Source organism: Melitaea cinxia, chromosome 3 (assembly GCF_905220565.1).
Source record: "Melitaea cinxia chromosome 3, ilMelCinx1.1, whole genome shotgun sequence".
NCBI lineage: Eukaryota > Metazoa > Arthropoda > Insecta > Lepidoptera > Nymphalidae > Melitaea > Melitaea cinxia.
In genome coordinates, this window is record NC_059396.1 from 13,499,091 (window position 1) to 13,524,608 (window position 25,518).

Here is a 25,518-nt window from a genome sequence, read left to right on the forward strand (position 1 = left end):
TCAACCACTATACAGTACATACAATTTTTATTTAAATATTTTAAAGTGTAGCGATTTACAATTACACTAAATATTTCATAAGTAATGTGAATTTTACTTTGTTACCTAAATGTATGCAAATTTGCAATGCTAATTTGTAATGCTATTTTTTTCTGTATGACGTATGTTTTTTACATCGTATGAGTTTTATAATTATAATGTAACAGAACTATATAAATAAATATATATTTCCTATTAAAAATATTTTAAAGACTTGTAATATCTGAATTCACATAACTTATGAAATGTTTTAAATATAATATTTATCCTTCTCATATTATACAATACAATACACAATACAGCACAAATAAATAACCTAAAATTTACACACATCTAATTTATTTTATATCACTGTATTCCCAAAATAATAAAATGAAGCCAAATATAATCATTGACTTAGTTATTTTTAACCGAGTATTAGATATAATGTACATATGTCATATTTTTAGTTAATTAGTGCACAGATTTTAAACAAAAACATTAAATGGAATGTCTAAGCTTTATCTTATTGTTATGTAAAAGATACTATTTTACCTAGAATAGATTAATCTTAGTTATTTTTTACCGAACTTATATAAATATTAATCATTTGTTGTTACAATTCAATGACGAATTCTTTGGTTACTATTTTTACAACGAGTAATATTTTTAATACGTTACATATCTGTACAATTTTTAAATAAAAATTTCAATAAAAATCTAAAGACCGACACAGAAATGTTTGAAAACGAAACCACCAGGTAACTGTTTCCTAAATTGTTCTATCTATACAGTTAAAATTATTATTATTCGGGTAGGAACCTTCAAATTACTAATGTAAATCTACAGATAATATCCAATTACACAATGACTCTATATTAAGTAGGAGGTACGTTTTAGACTTATTCTAACTTTCACAAGTCTATAAACGGTTTCCGAACATTTTCACAGCACTTTGGATCGAGTTTTTGTCACAATTTTATCCTACATATGGTGCCTCGGCGACGGAGAGTGTTCTGGTCGCGAAGGAGGCGCTGAGGGATGCGCGGGGGGCGGGTAGGGACAGTAACGTAGGGGCGTAGGAGGTTTCTGCAGCCAAAGGTCCGGAGGTAGAGCTAGAGGTTGAGGCCAAGCGGAGGGCCATGCGCGTCCTCCAAGTGCAAGCAACTGCAGTGCAGGTGGGGTCCTCGCCCAAGCCGCTCGCTTCTCTGCCTCCTCGCTGACGTCAGTCGCTCCGGAATAAAGCCGCAAAGGAGACCGTAGTAACTGTTGCTCCATAAGCATTAGCTCCATCGGATCTCTGAAGATTAAAGAAAAAAATAATGTCAATTATTTTAAATAATACAGTACAACATCAATAAAACTATTAAAGAGTTAATGTCCGGAGTTAACATATTCAACCTTTTTTTATTATTTAAATTTATAGACGTCAGTCAGGTATAGTCTATAATTTATTTTGCCACAACAGAGAGAAAGAAAAATGAACGGATCGGGAAGACACTATACTGAAATACTTAAACCTAGTATCATTAAGTATCATAATATGTTTCTAAATTTCCCTAAAGTGCTGCAAATTCTACGAAAATTGCATTTAGCGCATTCGTCTGTTCGTTAGCTTTCAGCGGGCCGTGGTCTATAAAACTGAGTTCGCAGAATACAGCGGCCACCGACGGGCCACGTGTTTTCGAATCTCATAAAATGTTATTATACTCGCGAACTTAACGTATAAATATAACACAGAAGTTCACAAGAGCGTCGCAACGACACATTCTTTCGTAAGTTCCATTTCGCTTCATTGTAATAAACCGGTTTTGTCTTCAACGCTAACGTAGGAAACGCTTATCTAACATATCGATAATGAGTGAATTTATGGGTGCGTTATGCAATCGTGAGAAAACTCATTCAACTTTTAGTCGACCGTTATTAGTTCGTTGAAATATATTTCCGAATGCTGAGTTAACGAGGCGAGCACGTCCCGAGCCTTTACGGCGGAGCAATGCGTGATGGTCTTTATCGATTCCGAGAGGCTGTCGCCACCACCGCATTTCCCGCTAGCACGCTATTTTTGCACAGCGAACTATTTTAACAAGCGGTCGTTACAGATCACTTACGCCCGGTCAGTAAGAATGGAACAGGTTATTCCATGCAAACGCGCCTCGGACACTATCTCCGACGGTATTATTAACGGCCTCTGCGTTTGAGATATGGACTGAGCGGTAAATGAGCGTGACGATGTACCTGACTCGAGATGGGGTTCAAAATTGGCATGACATCACGAGATGCCGTGTCGAATTTAATCTATCACCAGCGAGCCCGCAGGCGCCGGCTTCGCTGCTCTAAAACAGGTAGTGCCCACATATGCTAACCGAAATATTCATTTTTTTTTATTAGAAACCTTAATTCCTACAGAAAGGATAATAGCGGGTGTTAATGTTATAGCTGCCTCGTATCATCTCACGCATCTTCTCACACATTAGAGTAATATGCCCTAATAGACCTTGATATTAAGCGTTATTATAGAGTGTTAATCTTCTGTTATTCCATTATGATTTTTTTTGTTTCTCATCAATCAAATTGCTTTTTAGCACCAATGTTAATAGATTTTATTATTACAAATCTTAAAGGTTATATTGACAATAGCAACACTTGATACATCTATACAAATAAATGAAATTGGAGTGTCTGTTTGTAATATTAAATTCTATGTAAACACGGGACGTATATCAAAATGATTTTTTTTACAATTTTTGTCTGTCTGTCCGTCTATTTGTTCCGACTAATCCCTAAAACGGCTGGACCGATTTTGACAGGACTTTCACTGGTAGACAGCTGATGTAGTAAGGAGTAACTTCGGCTACTTTTATTTTGGATATTTGTTTATTTTATAACTCTGCGAACTGAACAATATTAACTTTTTGTTAAATTCCACGCGGATGAATTTGTTATTGTAATGTAATTTTGTAATGATATGCACATATTACACGACTACACTATTATAATAATGTATCTTTATATGATTAATCGTCACATTTATAATTAACATATAATAAACAATACCCATAGAAATAGATTTTATCCTTTATTATCCTTTACACCTATAGATATTGTCAATTTATAATTTAGTTATTAATGTAAGGGCAACACTATCCTTATTATAATTCTAAGCTGAGTGTGTGGATATTATATAGTGTCGTTTCGGGTGCTATGGGGGCGTTAATGGGGTATTTATTATGATCTCGGTATCAGCGGTAATGGCCAACTCTCGCCGGCAAATTATAGGGCGGCACTCTAAGAGGCTTCGTAGGTATGGCGAATGCTGGTATCGATAGCAAGTCGGATTTCACGATAACACATCACATCTTATAATATAAATTATACGTCTTCTATAAATCATATTTTTACTTATTTTTTGGGTTTATTTTTTTTTAAATCGTAAGTCACAAAATATTTTCATCAATGTATTAATCCATGAAATAGAAAATGAAGAATATTTGTTAATATTAACAGAATAAATAACTCAACTTCCTTTCCAATGAGTTTCATTTTAATTCCGTACTTCAAAATTATTTAAGTAAGTAAGTAATACATATTTATGTATTTAATTTCCTTTTGTCACAATATCAAACATCTAGGCTAATGTGTAAACGTTTAGATAACATAATATATCTTGCAAATACATAACCTCCCATCTTTTATTTACGTTAAAAATAATTAAAGAGTACAAAGAAAGACTAATTAATTTAACTAAGTAATCGTAGCTTAGAAATCTTGTTACACAATGAAATGAGGCCTATATTCCTAAAGACTATCACTGATTACGTGGGCGTTAATAATTAATAACTAAAAACAATGCCTCATTCCCACACTATGCCAATTCATCACATTCATTCTCCGCTCAATTTTGGACGTCAGCGAAGGAAGTCATTAAGGCTCTGTTCGCTTAGCCTTAAATGACGTAATTTTTCTTGGTGTTATATTATTTAATGGTTGATAATTTCGAGTTAAATTGATTTTGAACTGATATTTTAAGGTACTGTGTTTTTATGTTAAATATTGATTGCTTGATGGGTCTACTAAATACTTCAAAATTTTTATTTCAAAATGTGTATATTTTTGTTCAATTCTTAATTGATATCATAAATTTAACACAAAGTATTTCACAATTAAAATAAAATATAAATAACTTTGATTTTTTGAAGATATTAATCGTAAACTTTTTACAAGCGAAACGAGCGTACATTCGTATTAAATCGGCAAGTTAAATTAATTTATGGAATGACAGATCTGCGAGAGGGCATTCACTAGGAGATGCGACCGAGTATTACTGACGAAGTGACAATGAGTTACGAGGCTATACTCGCTCTCGGCCCTACAGAAGCCGACTGACTGCTAGTTATACCTGCTTACATCTAGCATAAAGGGATATAAATATTTTTAAATCGTACATCCTTAGACTATTTATAGATATAACTAAATCTGTTTTTATATGTTTAATGTTATTATAGATATTTTCGTTACGTCACTTGATACATTAATAAATTTATGCATTATCATATTCATAAGAAATAATAATTAGTAATTATATTCCTTTCAATTAACTCCACTTGGATGTTAAAACGGTAGCGAGAGAAGTCCGGTAATGCATAGATAACATCTCGAATTAACCGTCAATCACGGAGCAACTATCAACGCGCTGTATCAATTAATACGAATCAGTAGCACACAGTGACGCGCCCGAGATTACATTATTAATAGGTTCAATAAACTGCTCCTCGTTTCGACTTCGCTTCAAACTCAACTGACAAACTGTTAAAAAATTCTTCTGACATTTCAATTTGTTGAGGACAATTATTTTTAATCGTATTTTTAATCGTATACTTAGTATTAGAAATGGTTTAGAAATGGTTAAAAGTATACAGGTAGTACCTACTTCTACTTATTTTGAAATGACACATACGTTTAGAAACGTAGTTATAAAATTGACAAAACGTTTTTGCACATTTCACGACGCGACGGTCGAACACGAATCGTTTTGAGCACGTTATATCACGGAACCGGTTCGGGCATCACACCGACGATGGGCAGATAATAGAAATGCGCTTTAATTTGTCGTTTAGGGCATAATGAGGAACGAGCCCTGTGATTACGCACGCCGCCGCCGCCGGCTCGCGCGCTGTTGACGTGCGCTGTTTCCACACGCCGCACCCGCCCACATCTCGCAACCACATATCCTCGATCGCCCAAACTCGAAATTCATCTGCATTCGTTTATACATTGTTACGAAATCGATGCGAGTCGAGAGCGAAACGAGAAACAAAGGTAGTGTCCCTCATGGGAACGCCTGCGATTACGGCCTCCGGCAAATTCTCGCCTTGCACCGGACGGCTCAACTTAAAAGTAATAAGTAGAAATCAGAATTATACGGAGCGTTTTAAAAATGCATTCATAACCCGTATTAATGGGTGTAAATATTGTCGCCATCAGTTAATGACCGTCTGTAGAGCCTTAATTAGGAAAATTCTTTTACACATTTAATACGAAACTACATGTAGAAAAAGTGTACGCTTAGTGAAAAATTTTCAATATTGTCTTCATTTGTATTAAATATATTATTATGATATACCTACCTACTAATTATTACACAATTAATATCACATTTTACTTATACGACTAGCTGTGGACCACGATTTCGTCCGCGTGGAATAGTGACGTTGGACAGCATTTTTGGATATATCTTTTGGTTATTTTTTGATTGTAAACACCGTCGTCTGGGTACCTTTTTTATTACTGGCATAACTTTTTATTTATGAACCGATTGATATGAAGCAAACACTAAATGTTAAGTGAAGCTTACCACAATATATTAGTGAAAACCACATCTAAATTCGATAAGCCATTTCTAAGATTAGCGTGCACAAACGCATAGACAAAAATTCTAACAATAATTGTTTTGAATACTATTTGCGTTGATAAAGGTCCCAATAATTTTTTTTTTCTTATATATCTTCCATGTACAGACAACGATCCGTTACATTTTTATTCTATGTATTGATATTAAAAACATGTCAGAAAAAAAAAAACGAACAGTTAAAATAAAAAGTAATAAGATTGCTTACCTCTAACATCTTACTACTAAATTACGTTAAAGTTATTTAGCCTCAAATTGGCCTGTCCCGTTCTAGGTACCACCGTATCAGCTATGTTCAAAGTTCAAACGTAGGTAGAGGTAATTTGGAGAAAATATATAAAAAATTTAAGAAAATTAATAAATTTGATTTAAATATAAGTATATATATTACAAAAATACGTAGATCAAAATACTCAAAACCTAATAATAAAGAGCGTATAAGATCACGTCTATAATTAATTTTTAACAACACTAACAAAAAAAAAAAAATTAACACTACCTACTTAAAAATTTAATACAGGAATATTTTACAAAACATCATTAATCGTAATAAATTTATAATTAATATGAATCTAAGGAATATCATAATATATGTGTCCCTGTGTCGATAATGGTAAGATTAAATATTACACAATATACATATACTGTAACAAGTTGCTAAAGTCAGACTGTCCTAAACAAAACACGAATATTATACAACCTTTAGCAACTTAAACCTTCGTTATAGTGGTATGAATTTAATTAAAATCCCCATCTTACGGATTTTTTAAGATATTCTCTCTGTGAGGTCATCACGTCTTAGAAAATCATAACTAACGTAAATACAAAACCCGTGTCGTAAATTATTTACATAACCTTATCGATAACTTGTCGTAGAATTAAATAAACTTCTATCGATGTATTCGTCGAAAATAATTCTTGTCGCGAGATAAATGATCTAGCGACACGTAAATAGTGAATAATCAGTCATATTGGTCCTTGGTAAAGATCGTTCATAATGCTATTTATCAAAATATGCTGTGTCGAAAGTGGTCGCTAGTCGTGTCTTAGGTATCACATTAATCTTACATTGCATGTTAAACATTTATATAAACTAGTGGTCGCCCAGGGGTCGAAATTCGACCATTTTAATATTCCATTTAAATTAAAGTAAACCTAAAAATTATGAAAATAAAGAACCTTTTTAAAAAAAATTCAATTTAACTACAAACTTTGATGATCAACAAAAGAGTATAATAATATGCGAGTGTGTCAAATACATGGTAGTGTGTGTAATATTTTTTTTTTACTGATTTAATACATTTTTATGCATAATTTTATAAAAATATTAGCATTCTTTACTCCTTCTCTATATAAACTATAAGTGAGCGGAATTTCATACTCCTCCGTCCGCGCGATTTTCGTAAAAAGGGGTACAAAGTTTTTGCTTCGCGTAATCATATATAGAAGATGGATAATTCTAATGCAATGCAAATTAGGTATAGCGCGGTTCCTATACATTGAACTGTTTCGATATTAATCGGTTTGAAAACAACTTTTTTTGGGATATATATTTCATTTCATTTATAACATTTTTAATGTACCAATAGGTGTTGCGACGGGACTTTAAACTAATTCCATGTCAAGAGTGACTTCGGAGTTTGGATTTTTATAAGATAACTAGCTGTGCCTGCGACTTAGCCCGCGTTGAATTTAACAAAATAATTATTATGCAGCTCGCAGTTATGAAAAAAAAAAACTAAAACAAAAGTAGCCTCTAAAAAAAAGCCTCCTTATTACATCTACTATCTGCCAGTGAAAGTCCCGTCAAAATCGGTCCCGCCGTTTCAGAGATTATCCGAAAAAAACAGACAGATAGACAGACAGACAAAAATAATAAAAATGTTATTTTGATATATGTACCATGCATACATACATATGAATCTAGTAAAAAGCGGTTATTTTAATATTACAAACAGACACTCCAATTTTATTTATTTGTATAGATACAAACTCAGCCACAAAAGTTATATAAATCAAAACAAAATCTGATTCGCCATAAATTCCAAAATATTTTACAGCCATAATCTTATTTCTCGAGTCAATTATGCTGATAGGGGATAACAACGGGCATCCCTAAATCTGCGCACCGATCGCCATTGAACATAGTATCAGCTGCAATCAGATGAGGCGAGTTTTTAATCTTTTATTCATAAAAGCCGCCGCTCAAATTGCAGGGCGGTCGACCTAATGCCTTTCAACTGTTGCTAATAACCTGCCAATTTATCAAACTTGCCTGCAGCGCCGCAATCTGCTAACAGTCGGCTATACGCTAACACTTGACCACGTCCGTCATTCTTGCTTTGCCTGAGTAATAGGTGCTAATTTTTGCAAAAAATCACAGTGCAGTTACACTAATAACATATTGGAGACAGGCTAAAATAAGTTGCAATCGAAAATCCACTGACACCTTTTTTATTTATCCAAAATATGATTTATTTCACTATTTACCGATACGCCTTCTTAAAATTAATTCGCCATGGGAATTGATATATAACATAAATATGGTAGGTATAACTCCTTTAAGTGTCTATTAGTACAGAAAAAAACAATTGAAACATTACCTGTCAAAGTCAGTGAGCCTAGACGAATCACGGAAGCCTTTAGCGAAGGGATTAGAATCTATTTTCAATTTGGTGATCAGCTGGTTCTGGTAGGCCGTGACTGCGGTGAACACCGTCTCCGGGAAGATGAAGGTTCTGTGCTGTTCCCGCGACAAATCCGTGATAGGGCCACCTCCTTCCCGCACCTTCACGAGGTGTATCCTTGGTTGATACCGGTGCATGGAGTTTAGAACTATCTGTAAAAGAAAAGAATAAGAAATGAGCAAAATAGAAATATTTTTACTGAAATTGGTACAACATAATATAACTTTAAAAGTAATCGTATTTATAATACGATATAGTTTATTGAAATAAAATAAATTAACAGTGTTTTTAAAGTATCCCGTAGAATAAAGAGGCAATTAAAATTTATTTCATTTGTAGAAAAATAGAAGATAAATAAAAATATTTTTTATTCTTACACACAGGTATAAAACTTTTAATCCTTATTCAAAATGTTAAAGAGTCTTTACACATAAAAAGTCTTGCAACTAAACTATAAGTTATAACAATTTATCGAGATAAGTAAGTAAGCTACGGTTAGTTGTTTTTATAAATTAAAATTATTAATAATGCATCATTAATAACAACGACATCCGGAACCCTAATACTAAACAAAACAAACGGTACCAAAACAGTGATGAAGATGCAATTTTCTTGTTAAATTAATTAATTTTATCTATGTAATGATAGTGTCGGTGATTTCTCATCGCTACATTGTAATTAATGGTCCGATGTGACGCGCGATAGCCGACACTCGCCGCTGATGGTATAATTAACATTCGTTAATTAATTTGGGTGCCTACTTACTTTTATTACATAATTGAGTTTTTCAAGAGAGCCGATTCATTGTGGTTTCAGCGGTGTTATTATGTTATATCTGTTATAAAGATGTGGGGAATTTTCTAATAGTTTCTTACATCCTACTTTCCGTACGTACGTAAGGTACCTGAATGTTATAATGGGTGTAAGTCAATAGTTACTTAAAGTATTATTATATTAATATGTTTATTACAGAATAAATGTTAATGATGTTTCTTTAGGTGCATAAGTTACAAATTTATCTTATTTTGCTTCATTTATTTTTATAGCTATATTTCGCTAATATATATTTCATATGTTTTGCAATATTAAATCAATGCAGTAAAAAATACTGTAGTCGAACAATGTATCAGATACCTACATAGGTAAAAACGAAACTGATAAAACTAATTTATACGCGCCGACATCAAAGCGGAACGGGCGTGGCTTATGTCATTAAAGAACCTCTAATTTCCACACCTGCGTCTAAATGAATAATTGCCGAATACTATCTTTCAAAATATATAATGTAATATTTGTATTTATATATTTATATATGTATTATTTCTATGTATATTTATAAAAAAAATAGTTATAACATTCGGCTGTTACCTGTAACACAAACATTAAGTTGTTTACCATAGGAACAGACGACCGTATGTTATAAGATATATATATATAATTAAAATATTAACCTGGAAGTAGATAGTCGAATTTAACATTGTTAGTCGTGCGGTTTATAGGAGATACTAGATGTACCCTGCGCGCATTGCTACGCTTTTTATTTACTTACTATTTTTTGGCGTACTATCTCAGAAACCTTTGTGGGCTCATGCACAACACTTTGATAAAGATCATGACATAATAAAACGCATAGTTTACGATTCTATAAAGGACATACAGAAAACATTCATTTTTATTTACCTATATAGATAAAGTTAAACTTATGTAAGTAACTAGTAGGTACCGACGTTCCCAATAGATATTATCCAAAAGATTAATATGTCATTAAAGTCGATTCGCAAAGTTTGACTATGATTATGATTGACGAGTGATCTGTAACAAACTGTAAAGCGTATCTATCGATGCCAGATAATACCCGTTTGCTTTATTTAAAATACGATTCATTTTCTCACAAAATGTAAAATTAAAACATACCTACTTAATAATTCTTAAACAAAACGAACCATTTTCTGAATATAGTAACAGGACTAATAATACCTACTTCTCTTTTTACTGAGAAATATTGAAGCTTAAGTCCACCACATTGCAGATCGATGGATGTATCTAGTGTCGAAATAGCACGAAAATCGAAACTAGCACCTTTTCTCGTGATATTTTACTTCGCTATATAGATAAAAGACAAATGAAGTACTAAAAATAATTTATTATTCATTTTAGGGGCTACTGAAAAAATCAGTCAGATTTTTTTTGCCATTTTTTATTGTAAATTACAATAAAAAAGGTAATTCGGCATAAAGGTATATATAGATAGGTACCTACAAACAAGACAAGCAAGTAACTTTATAATTAGGAATATAGTTAGTTCACTATTGTTTTTGATGAACAAACTCTAATGTAACTTCAAACATCTATCATTACTTTTTAACTACGTAATTGTACAAGCAATCAGTTGTATACGTACCAAATAAGGTCACACGTACCATTTTTTTGTTAGTGGTAATAAATACCAAAGTTTTTCTATCGAACTATTTATATTATTTCACCTTTTAAAGTTATCGTGAAATATATAAAAAAGTCGTTTACTACTTACTTAAAAACAAAATTTTTAGATCCCCATATTAGATGTTTATCTTTGCTAGTCGAAAGCTATAAATAACAGAATATGTAAAGATAAAATAATTATGTTGGAATATGATGGATTTTTTTAATGTAACCAAAACACGATAAAATGATTTATTATACAATCATTAATTTATGGATAGTATCAAGGATTCAAAACTTTAATTCAATATTTCTTTATACTGTTTAGACAACTGATGAATTAATTATTAAAATTTATAATAGTAGGTATTATTTAATAAAATCGACTTAAAAGTCGAGCGAACTCCTACTATATGAAGGACATAAGCTTAGATAGAGTACTTACTATAAAAGTATTACCTACACAGGCGACGACACCGGAGGGATGTACAGACGCCCTTTATTATTATACGTATACATCAAGGAATATTAATCTTTAATGCTTTAAGAATAAAGTAATATACAGCATGGCGGCGACCGCAGAATAATTGCGGTGGGGGGCGTTGGGAGGGCCGTGGGGAGGAGCGGAGTGGCTTAAAGAGGGGGAGGGGGGCATATCGCTCCAGACCGTTGATCAGGCAACACGTCTTAATGTTAACGATTTACTTCAATTCAAGAAGCGGTTTTGATAATTTTATTTTATAAAAGAAATATCATGTGTTTTTATTGTGAAAAGGTGAGACTGTATTTTGTTATTAAGTTTTAAGTATGTATTAAATATATTACGTTAGTATGTTTAGGAACTATTTGAAAGATGTGTGTAATTCAGTCTTCAGGAGTTTTTGTTTTTTTTTTTTTTAATTTACAAATAATTCAAAAGTTTTATTTAGCTTATTAATAAAACCAATGTTAATTAAGAATAATAAATTTCTTCATAAAAACTATCATTTGTTTTAAAAAAATTCTAAGAGTTTAGATATTATAGGTTTATTTATTATATGTATATTTTAATGAGTAAAATATTTCTGGTTAATTTGTTGTGGATAAAATAAACTACTGGATCGATTTTAAAAATTCTTTCAGCAGAAGATTGCTACGTTATCACTGAGTGACATTGGATATATTTTACCTATAAAAAACGAAACAGCCTAAATCGTACAGTACATAGGCATAGGCGAAGCCGCGAGCGAAAAGCTAATTAATATATGCTTAGTTATTTGACAGCTATTGCCGTTCGTTAGACACCTAATTAGCTACTTCAAAAGCGTACCTATTGTGTAAGTTCGACAAACAATAGAAATATTATTTTTCACACTTTGAAATTTATACGCAACACTATTGACACATTTTACGAGCACGCATATAGGGCTAGTAGGCTTGTATAATTTTTTTTAAAATACTTATGACCGTAGCTACAAATACAGTTATAACCTGCTGTACCTACGTTGCTGCTGTAGATACTTTGCTAGAAAAATGTGTTACGTTCTCCTATGCAAAAATAATAAAACTTAGAACTGCTTTATTGGAAGTGAGTAGGCAATAAAAGTTTTTTTTTCTATATATATATATATATATATATATAATTAGGTGTATAAACAATTGCAATTTTTTATTTACGGTATGTTTTATTGTCCCATTTTTAATATTGCTCTTGAACGGTTCACATTTTTTTTGCGTAAATTGACAAACGCTTAAAGCAATTTCTTTCATTCATTCACTAATTTAAATTAACTAGTGGTCGCCCAGTGGTCGAAATTCAGCCATAATTAATTTAAATTACCTATAAGTAGGTACTTCTATAATAATAAACAAATATATATAGGTATGCGTGTGTGTGTCAAATGCAAGATAGTGTGTGTAATGCTTTTTTATTGCTTTAATGTATTTTTATGTACAATTAAAAAATATATTTGCATTCCGCACTCCTTCTCTATATAAACTATAATTGTGTAAAATTTCATACTCCCCATCAGCGCACTTTCGTAAAAAGGGGTACAAAGTTTTTGCTTCACGTATTAAAATAAGTATAAATGGTTTTCAGTAGTGCCAACATGCAGACTCATTTCTCTAATTTCACGTAAAAAACTACTTCTAAAAAACATATTTATTGACCTTACAAAATAACGCTAAAATTTTCACGCGACATATTTCTTGTTACCGTGCTTAGATGGGTGGAATTAATTATTTTTAACGATTTATAAAAAAAGAAACTAAAAAATGTAGGTAACAAGCCAAACACAGTATTAAAAATTAATAAAATAGTAAATCTGTATCATTTTGAAAATGGAAAGCACAAACGATCTGACCGGGCACGGCCAGGCCGAGCCGTCAATAAGCCGCGCGTCGATATTTCGATTAGCGTGCGAGGCCACGGATTACGGCGGATTTTCGCCTCCGCGCCACCACGACGACAAATTACCCCATTTGTACCTACCTACCGCGCACCGGTGATGCCAGATGTTGTTATTAAATCTGATAATCAATTGTCTAAACAAAAACTATTTTATAATAAACTATTTTTATCAATATAATGTTATTATTTACAAATATACAAGTAATGAAGAAAAACTATATTTAGGGATATAAACAACTCACATACATGATGACTACTACATCCAGATAGTTCATAAAAGTATCAAAAACATTTGGTCACCTTGTAGATATGTCTTTGATAAAACAAATATTCAATGACAAATTACAATTATTAACCCAATGACAACGCGGCTACCTTACGACCTTAGTACTTTCAATTATAACTACAGAAATTAATCATAAACAACAAGGTCGAACGTTACTAAATCTTAATTATAATTTATAAATAATGATTTAGTAGACACAAGAACAAATATTGATATTAAATGATTAAAATATTAATAAGCATGGAGTTACATGAATAAAAAAGTAATGTTATTCAAGCTGTCATTTACGCACTAAAAATAATGGATATATTTATGCAAACATGGTGTGTCCATTCAATACAAGATGTCAACAGATTCGACGGAGTGGTGCGTAGGCGAGCACACTCGCGCTCTAAAATACCTTTACGATATTTTATTTAACAGCTTTGTATATTACTTCGTTATTTATTATCTTTATATCATCAACATCCGTGTTATGCTGGAAATACAAAAACGAAACAAAAAGTAGTGAGTGCAAAATTCGTGATTCAGTACAGTGTTACGAGTTCAAATCCGGACGAAAACTTACTTTTCTAGAGTTATTTTCTCAAAGTGTAGTTCTTGATCACGACCATTGGAACGCGACTGAAATATCAAAATAGTGTCCCAGTTGGGTTTACTTACAGCATAAAACGCACAAGCACTATTACATATCCGATGAAGTGATTAAAAATAATAGTAAAACAAAAATAATGAAAATAAAATTTTAATGTCAATTTGCAAAATGAAATTTTTCTTTCTATAGGATTGGTGAAACGTTAAAAAAAGTCAAGCTCCTAATTATTTTTTTTACAAACGTATATTTACAACAAATATTTTTAAAGAAATTACGCACTTTTACTTTCTATAGTGTGGGCGGTACGTGTCGCAGTGTGTATAAAGTTTTTATTGGCATCAATTTATTACTTAATATTGTGCGCAATTGTCCGATAACATCATTCGAGGTTAAGTCAACATCAGCGGTAAGCGATGAAAAATGACGCTTTAAAGTAGCGGATTTCTCGGGCTTTTTATTAGTCTCGAAACGGCTTGTCTACATAAAAAAATAACTATGTTACATTTTTTGAAATATTTCCCATGAAACACGTGACTTCACAATTGTAAATAAATAAAAATCAGAATTACGATTAGATTTGTAAATTATTTAATCTTACAACTTACCAGTCTAGTCCTTGTCATATTTCAATCTTTTATCGAATTATCTACTTCTTATTTTATCAGCTACTATTAAAAATATTGTTACAAAGCACTACATCTGTTTTAATATAAAATAAAGGTACTGTTATTAAAAACTCATCCGGTTTATAAAAATAGATCTTGTCTAATATTAAAATTATGACCATATTTCATTACATCATAATTAAGTCGTAACCAGATTCCGACGTGTTTTATAGTTCAATACTAATGTTACATCTTAATAGGCTAATGTCAAGGTAGTCGTTGCTTTAAAAAAATTATAAAAACGTAACTCTTTTTTAAGCAGATAATACATTGACCGTGAACGGCAAGTCGCATATATACTCGTGGTTGTGAAGGAAACAAGTATAAGAATTTTTAAATATGTCTAAAAACGTTCTCAACGTGTTTAGTAAAGTTTCTTATTTCTTATATGAAAATCAATGACTGTATAAAATTTAGCTTACATTGGTACCCCACTTAGTTAAAGTTGTGTCAAATAGGATTATATGCGTAGACAGAACATATCTACGTGTACGTGTATTAAAGTATATATAATTATCAAATTTTTACTGATTGTAGAGTTTCTTTTGTTTTTTTCTTACATGTTGTAGCACAAAAAGTTCAAAGAGAAAATGTTATTTATAGTATATATGAGTCGTTACGATAGGACACTATTTTCATATTATTAAAATCAGTTCAAATTAAAAGCACATGAAAGTATATCTTCATGTAAGTAATATTTGACTAAGAGCAAATTTGATTTCGCTTTAAAAATTGGTCACCGAAGTTTCGAAAGTTACACAGAAGCGAGAGCTACGACTATACCTACAAATATAAGGCTTCTTCTCACCGCAGAATTGACCGAAAATATATTAGTAGTGTTTCTTCTCAGTATTGTGTAACAGTTTATAAATATTTGACGACCAACTTTTATTTTAGTTTTGTTTGTTTTATTTTATATATTTTATAACTATTATACACATAGGTACTAATTTTTTATCTTCTCTAACGAGTTTAATGTAATTCAAAATGACACTTAAAAACACATAACAATTTAAGTAATATAAAAATAAGAAATAAATCAGTTTAAATAGTATTTGTCATACAGACGTTTGCCGTGGTCTGGGTGTTTGTGCAGTCCTTTTGGGTCTGCCCAATGTGTCGTCGTTAAGCCGTCAGTCTCGGTTGTTATCATGTACACCTGATATCGATCGTTACTCATAGTAGGGAATATATCCGCCAATCCGCATTGGAGCAGCGTGGTGAATTAGGCTCTGATCCTTCTCATAAAAGGGGAAAGAGGTATATTCCCAGCAATGGAATATTACAGGCTGAAGCGCGTAGTAAAGACATAATATTAATCAAATAAAAATATGTAAAAATGAGTAAAATAAAGCTAATCCCATTATAGGAAATTGAATCTGACTTATAAATATCATAAATAAACAGTGCTTCTCAACGATTTTGTCGTATTAAATCGTTTTAAATTATGTATAACCAATATCATCGAAGTCCATTCATAATGTTATTATGAAATCCCGTTCACCTCTCTCATACATATTCATGAATATTATGACACATTATGATAAATATGACTGCTTAATAAACGTAACCTATTAACTTTAAGTAAACAATCTTTTTGGTAGTAATAATCTTCCAGATATATGAATATCGATTACTAGCAGTTTCCCGCAACTTCACTCGCGTAGAAATTGAAAATATTTACATACAGAGACTAAAGTAGTGTATAATCATTATCTTACAACAACTCATGACCTCTTTGTCCACATTTAAGGTTCACCTTTTTTACCTCAATCACGCTTCGTGGAAAAGCCGTGCGGAAAGCAGTCTTCTCACAGATTTCGCAAGCTATTTTACCATACAGGATTTCCGTAAACACTGGGATACTAATTATGTTATCTATACATAAGTACAAATAAATAAAATTAGAGGGTCTGTTTGTAATATTAAAATAACCTCTTTTTACTAAATTCATACTGTGTATACAGTACATATATCAATATAACATTTTATAGAATTTTTGTCTGTCTGAAACGGCTGTACCGATTTTGACGGGACGGGATTTGAGCTGATGTAATAATGGGGTAACTTAGGCTACTTTTGTTTTAGAAATTTATTTATTTTATAATTTTGTGAACTGAATAATATTTTTTTTTCTTAAATTCCACGCGGACGAAGTCGCACAGCTAGTATACAATAAATATCCTAAATATAAAATTTCAAGCTTCTAAAATTTTTACTGCCGATATGAGAGAAAAACGCTTAAGATATATTTCAGCGTAGAAATTACACCAAGACTAAAAAATTACATCTGACTATTTATTTATTTTTATCGAATACCTAACCGGGTCTAAAAATAAAGGGTAAAAAAATATTTATGCAAAAATAAGACGAACTTTTATACGAAACGTCATGATTTTGATGTGAATGATTTTCTCTCAATTTCAAAAATGCCGATGAAATGACAAAATGATATGGACAAAGCCTAAAGCCTTAGAACTCCAGAAATTACGGATTTCCATACAAGTTTCATCCTCTATTACATTTATTTAAGGTTAGATTTTACACGAAAACCGAAACACATGATCACTCATATTTTTCATTAGTAGTCAAGAACTAAAATTCGATTTGATGATGATGATGATTAGTGCTCTATTTTCTTTTCTTATATGTATGTACCTACTTACTACTTAATCTTTTTATTTAGTTCAAATCAGTTAAAAAACAAAGGAAGCCCTTAAGTTTACAAGCTGGTTTAAATAAATACCAATTACGTATTGTTGTAATACCCGTCCACCTGAAAGAAACAAAAAGCCTACTTTGTAAATATGAGATTACCAGTGATTAGTCTTTTAAATCTCTAGTCTTTTTGACTAGCCCGTTGGTGCAGTTTGTAGTGACCCTGCTTTCTGCTCCGGGGGTTGTGGGTTCGATTCCCACTCTGAGTCTGGGTGTAATATATATATTTATTTATATATGTATTATTTATATGTATGCTAATCGAAAAAAAATGTAGCTACACCAGTCGGTTGTTTCCTATAACACAAGCATTAAGTTGCTTACTTTAGGAACAAACGACGTGTGTGTATTGTGTAGTTAAAAAAAAATAAAAAAAATTTAGAAATTCAAAATCAGTTTGCAACTACGAGTAAGGCAGGTCGACAATCAACAGATATATAAAAATACGATTATACAGTGAATTTCTTTTTGATTCAAAGCTTCTTTTATTTTATGAGTAAAATATTACTCTTTATACTGTTATAGAAGTAGTTAAAGAACACATTTCTATCACACACTCACTCACTTCAGCCTATCGCAGTCCATTGCTGGACATAGGCCTCCACAAATTCGCGCCAAAAATGGCGTGAGCTCATTTTTTTTTTAAGTTCCGAAGTGGTAGTGGAACTGTGTTATCTCTTAGTCGTCTCTTACGACATCCACGAGAAGAGAGGGGGTGGCTATATTCTTTACTGCCGTAACCACACAGCAGAGAACACATGTCTATACGTATACGTCGATACAACATCTATGTATAAATTAATGACGAAAAAGATAAGTTTTTTTTTTCTAAATATAGAAAGATAAAGATACATACATGACACGCTTTCAAATTTATGTATTCTTTTAACTTTAACGACTCAAACGTAAAAGTTCGTGTTTATGAATATTTAATTAGATTCCGACAGACATTGTTTAAATTTTTAAAACTCCTTAATTTTTAAGGTTTAACGTTATTTATTATCTTTTTTTTTAACTTAGTTTTACAACTAGTGCATTGTGACAATAAACGAAATATCTGTATTTAAATTAAGACTATATAAATTATAAGTTGAGTCATTTATCAATCGCGACGACAACATATTTTAAAATTATTTCGCATTAGCCGTAATTACTAAATTATTTCCGAATGACAAGCTACGATCAAATCCGGTAGCTTTTGTTATTAAATTGATAAAACTTAACGAGGGTTAATTTTATGTGACATTATCTTAAGTCTTTCTAAAGATAACTGAGTAGCGGGACGTGCACATTTTACCGAATTACACAACGAACAAAAAATAGAAGGTACATCGAAACGGCTCTTTAGCGTTTTATCCGTCACTAAAATCAATTTACAAACGCACTGAGCGTGTGTAATCGACGCTACTTAATTAAACTTTAAACGTTGAAATATGTTTAAGGGCTGATGAAAAAAAAAATTAAAAAAAAATCGTTGATCATAAAACATAAGTAGCAATAAAATATATTCAAATAAAATGTTTGGTAGTAAAGTGAGTGGCACGAGCAGAGGAGTGAGAAAGCGGTAAATCGCCATACGCATACTAGAGAAGCTCGGCGTCCGCAGTCACCCGGGGAGCTACGATAAACGTCACCTCGGAATGAAAAAGGAGCAGTGTATTAAATAATAATCGGTGACTAGCACGCTTGGACGCCAACCGGCGCTGGGTTCCGTGTATTATTTCATAGAAAGGTTCTACTGTAAAAATAAACGTAATCCTATGTTTTCAGATGTTTTAAATGGCAAGGCTACTTAAGACATTTTAATATTCAGCAATTCTTTTGTCTGGACCGGCAACCTACGTAAGATCGCCGATGGTTGCTGGACTGCTGATAACCAAAAAGTTTGGTATGAACTTGCGGAAACCAACATATTTATGCCCAACAGTGGACTGCGATTGGCTGAAGCGTACGCTTAATAAACGTAATTCTTTTTTTTTAATACGAGGCACAAACTCTTCTCACATAACCCTGAAACATCGTTTGACATAAAATAGTACGAGGGAAAAAACAAATATAGCTAAAATTAAAATGAGAAATGCGTTGTCGCTGCGGACACCCCCCGCGAGGCCGGTCCGCTCGCGTTATGACCAGCATCTCAAAGGGTATCATTACACGGTTTGATTAATACGCGAGTTGCTATCATTGGCATCGCGTCATAACGACAGTCAAGGCTCATAACTCTGTTAAATGAGCTCACTTCTCCACGGTCAGAACGAACGTGTATTTGCATACAATACATTGAAATTCAAGTTCCTCACTTATACTATTAGACCGCATTCCATTTAGTAGCATCGACATCTAATACTAGCTAGTTAGATAATTAATGTTAATATATTTTTTATGTTATTCACAGTAATCATTTGTTTATTTAAGTCACATAGATCTCGTTTAATTTTACATTGGTGACGTTTAGGTAATAATTTTAACGAAATCAAATTTATATACCTACCGTATTTTGTAATGTTGAAAGATTTATTAAATTAAGATCATTACGAATAAAAGATGACATAATTATAGATTATAAGCTGATCCCGCAAACGTTGTTTTATATGCTATTAACCTCATATATGTTATTAACCCCCTAACCCCCCGCCATAACATAGGGGTATGAAATTAGATGTTGGCCGTTTCTCAGACCTACCGATATGCACACAAAATTTCATGAAAATCTGTGTAGCTGTATCGGAAGAGTATGTTATCTAACATTGTGACACGAGAATTTTATATATAAGATTTAACTATTTAACTGTCGTTTGTATTTTCAAAATTTCATAATAATAATAATAAGATACATATAAACGCTTAAATACGGAAATATTAAAATTAAACATGAACATAATACTTTACGACGAACAACAAAATTTGTAATACTATAGCTATCGATAACACTTAGAAATTCTTATGAAGACGGTTTTCACTTGTCGTAATCAACAATTACGATATAATCCGCAACAAAGTTACTTTGAGCGGAATTGTAAAATCTTTACAGCCACTTGTCTAGTTGAAACCAATTCGTTTTGATGGTTAGCCATAATATAAATGAACGCTAGATGTAAACTAACCACATTTAGTATTGACATAAAAAGAATGATTGCAAATTGGCATGTTTACTCGGATATGAACCCCGTCCCTGTTATTACACGCCATCTGGTTCTTGCAACGGTTTTCTTGCTCTACACGCTAATGATAAAGCAGCAAAATGGTTAAGCAGCCTTTGAAATTTTATGCGCTTATTAATACATTGTAATATCCACTGTATTTTATAATACTTGAAATTGCGTAACTCTGTACGTCTATTAAATTTATACGTACCTAAAAGCAAACGTAATAAGATTTTTAATAAGAATTAAACCGAAATTAATCGGTCTTTTAAAACGGCCTTAAAATTTGGTTCTTACAATATAGAAGGTACACATAAATTTTCATCTTTGTCTAGCCGTATATCATATAGGCGAAACGACAATAACCAGTTTTATGTAATTCAAAGCATTGAATACGTGACTTGTGTTTTTAGTACCTTTTGAAATTAAAATTCTATATAGATCGCGCAAAATAGTAGTTACAATAGAAATATTATCGCTATAAAGTACTACTGGGAATTTACATAAAAAATAGAGTATTTCTTTCCATTACTCAACGTTATCTAAAACATTTTGTCCGGTAATGGTTTTTAATCTAATCTCAGATAATTTTACTTAAAACTTAATTCCGAATACATTACGATAAGATTAATATAATTTAAACTTGGTCATAAAGGCACATAAATTAACGAATAAAATCGCGAATGCTCATTCTCATAACAAAATAACTTAATAAGTTAAGCATTAAAGAGTTAGTCCTAAATGTTCGAAAGTTATTGATAGGTACTATCGAAGACGCACCGGTCGCTTCCGCCGGCTACCCTTCGATCTTATACGATTGCCCTTATTATGTTTGTGGCTCCTCTTACCACAAAGTTACCGCCTTTAATCATATTTGAATTACTTAATACGTACCGCTTTTATATCACTTACTTGAATTTTTATGGCGATTTAGTATACTTCGAAGTATAATCGATTCATCGTTTTTATAGAATTTAAATACCGTAAAAGACTTTTAAAGAGTTCATTATTACCTACAAACGTTTACCTTAATTTCAAAGATAGTTTCTATATTTTATTTTGTCATATGTGTATATGTGTTATATTTTATTCTGTGTGTGTTTATGTGGTCTGGGTTTTGTGCAGTCCTTGCGGGTCTCCCCACCGTGCCTCGGAGAGCACGTTAAGCCGTCGGTCCCGGTTATAATCATGTACACCTGATAGCGATCTTTACTCATAGTAGGGAATATATCCGCCAACCCGCATTGAAGCAGCGTGGTGGATTAAGCTCTGATCCTTTTCCTACATGGGGAAAGAGGCCTATGCCCAGTAGTGGGATATTACAGGCTGAAGCGTATATTTTATTCTCGTGTAAGAATAGCAAAGAAAAAAAAAGATAAATATAAAAGTTGAATTTTATAGAATAAAAACTATTAAAATTGGTGCAGAAAATTGTAAACAAAAATATTCCCATGTAACTGTACTAAACTAATCGAAAAACTAACACAAAATTATTATGATATAGCTTTTAAAACTCAAGGTTAAGAGACCGAGCTAAATCACTTTCTTCGGTGTAAAGCGACGAGTTATGTCTTCAAACTTATGCTAATGAATATGAATACACGGTATTGATTTATTTAATTATAGCGGGTTCGAACGGAATTATGATTCGAATATTCTTGCACCTGTATCTGTAATTATTATGATTTATTACAATTAACATAAACTTTCAAATCGCTTATGTTCGATTATTTTTTATTCCGTTTTTATTTTCTTGAGAATAAACGATTTGCATATTCTCGAAACGTTCATTAAATGTTATCAGTCAGTTTAAAATAACATTTTGTATAAATAAAATAATAATTAAAAATAAACAAAAAACCCGCCTGCGTGAAGAATAACTGATAGAAAATTAACTGAAAAAGCTGGAACAAGATAAAAATTCAATATGCACACAAATTCAGCGAAATAAATAGAAACAGTATCAAACATTTTGTGCTGTACATTTAAAATATATTAATACGGTAGTCCTTCGAAACTTTATGCAACGTCGTACATAACATGCAGTCGGAGACATGCACAAAGAGAGAATGATTTGACTTATCCTTCAATTTCATGCCTCCGACTGCATATTATCTATGACGTTGCATAAAGTTTCGAAGGACTACCTTATTAATATATTTTAAATGTACAGCAAAAAATGTTTGATACTGTTTCTATTTATTTCGCTGAATTTGTGTGCATATTGAATTTTTATCTTGTTCCAGCTTTTTCAGTTAATTTTCTATCAGTTATTCTTCACGCAGGCGGGTTTTTTGTTTATTTTTAATTATTATTTTATTTATGTCTTTTTAGTCAGACAAATTACGTTATCGGTTCAATTCATTAAAACAGTTTACATCATGTGGTTGATTAAGTAATTTTTTAGGGTCAAGAGAACTGATAGCAAGCCCGGAGAAAGATCTCACTCTGCTCAAAGCAACGTAAGCCTGACCTTTAGCAAATAGGTGACTGCTTAAATCAACAACTATTAGTTTTTATATAATGAAATTATTATTAAAATTATTTGTTTGTATTTGGTATTATGTATTTGTTATTAATTTTATTAATGTAATTGTAAATTGGTGTGACATTTATTAATTTTTATTTGTAATTTTAATTGTATGTTTTTTTTTTAACCATTGTATTTTATTTGAAAGGCTACACCCCGAAGTTGATCGTCGCCTAGGAGGCGAGTTTGACATGGCATAGGCGTGCGAAAGAGCAAAGTCCACATTTTTTAAACTTTAATATTGTATTTCTGTATTAGTATTACGGTAATAATAATCATGATATACCTTTTTAAAATTCTTGTATTGTGCCCTTCAATTTGATACCCATATTGTAGTATTCGAGAAAAAAAAATTTTTTTTCATTAAATACAATGGCTTCGCACAGCCGCCATGTTTGATTTTTTTTAATGTCACCTATCTAAGAACACTTGGGCAGCTAAGACGAACCTAACGATACCTCAATTATGTAAATCCGTTTAGTGGTTCTGGAAATATGAGGTAGTAAAGAATATTACATACATACATACATACAAGATACGCGCGAAAAACATAACCCTTCCTTGGCAGTCGGGTAAAAATACAATTACATAAATGTAAAACTAACGTGTTGAGCTTGACGTGTTATGGAACTGCCGTGAACGCTAGTCACCACATTATGTATGTATTTAGTTAGAACAGCCTTTCTACTTACTAAAAATCTATTGTTAAATTGTAGACTTTGAAGTCTTTAACAAATTTTATTAATATTTTTGAAAATTGAAATCCAACCTCTTTAACAAAATCCACATTGCCTCGTTGAACACATCTACTTATCATTAATTACGATAGCCATCGCGGTGTCGTTGTTGATAATTACTTAGATGACGTAGCCTATAGCTGCCGTTCTCTAATGAGTACGAAGTACGGGAAACAGCTCAGCGGGACGTCTCCCAACAGAAATAAATTACAATTTATTAATTCAAATAACACTTTATAGAATATTCAAATTGACTGTTTGTTTTATCCTTGCGTTAACGACGTGAAAATATCAGGTGTAATTAAAAATGTGAAGAGTCGAGAGAATTGATGTTAGTCGTCGTTCATTAAACGAGCGGGCGCTGAGTGTTTTATTGATTTCCAATGGACCAGTTGTGATACAGGCAAAGATTTAGTAGTGAGTTAATTATAAATACTGTTATACATGTTGTATTATTTATTCGTCTCGTTTTTTAAATTATTAAATTGCTTACCTTGTGTTTTTAGATTATTGAAATCGTTAGAATCTTACAAATTACGAAATAGGTTATTTATTAAAAACTACGAAACTATAGTATAAACTATAGGTTATTAACACTAAGTACATAAAAAATACTAAGTATAATGATAAAAATATAGTTTTCTACATCTATACATTTTGTCACAGTAAATGGCTTTCTATACAAACAATACGTTTTATATAAAACAAATAAGGACACATGTCCATATCCTCAGTCCATTAGTCAAGTCCTGCCATTAGCATTTTCCGCAGGCTCGCTAACGACAGGCGGTTGGCTAATCGCCAGCATCAGACCATCACCGTCCGAACACAAAATATTTAATCAAACGCGTAATTGGTGTACTTTAAGAAAGACAAACAACATTAATATTATATAAGTGCATTATAATTGCCTCCTTCCTTAGAAACTTCGAATAAAATAAACAATATAAAAAGAAAGTGAAATTTTATACTTTAGACTGCACTTATACTTAAATATAATAAATAGATATTATGTTAAAATATCAAGGGATTTGTTATACTTTATACATTTTTATCTTCCTACGTAATAAAATAAATAAATAAAAATAAATATACCTATTAGTTTTACCTATAGTAGCTTTATTCAATTGGATCTTAACGATTTCGTCACGAAGTCTTATAGCTAATTTTAAAATTGATATTACTTTCAAATGAGTTATATTTAAATGACACTTTTAGTGCAAGACTAAACTAAAATCAATTTAACTTGAATGTCACGTAGATAATAATTGCGAAAGTCATTAAATTCGTAAGTACATCGTTTAACAAATCCCTTGACATTTTATCATAATATTTATGTTAGCTATTATCTTTTTAATACTAACCTTTCAAATTCAAGATTTGTTAGTAACGCTACAAATCTTTATTCAATACTTTTG

The 25,518-nt window shown here is 31.7% G+C and overlaps 1 protein-coding gene across 1 annotated transcript in view; it reads right to left on the reverse strand.

The window, feature by feature from the left end:
* Nucleotides 1–1,002: 1,002 nt before the first annotated feature.
* LOC123669197 (T-box protein H15) overlaps nucleotides 1,003–25,518 on the reverse strand; it is an 80,544-nt gene continuing 56,028 nt past the window's right edge. Inside the window, exons 5-6 of the mRNA XM_045602821.1 lie at nucleotides 8,530–8,765; nucleotides 1,003–1,318 (exon numbers count right to left, since the gene is read on the reverse strand). Of these exons, the coding sequence (XP_045458777.1) occupies nucleotides 1,003–1,318; nucleotides 8,530–8,765 (552 nt within the window). The remainder of the gene's footprint in view (nucleotides 1,319–8,529; nucleotides 8,766–25,518) is intronic.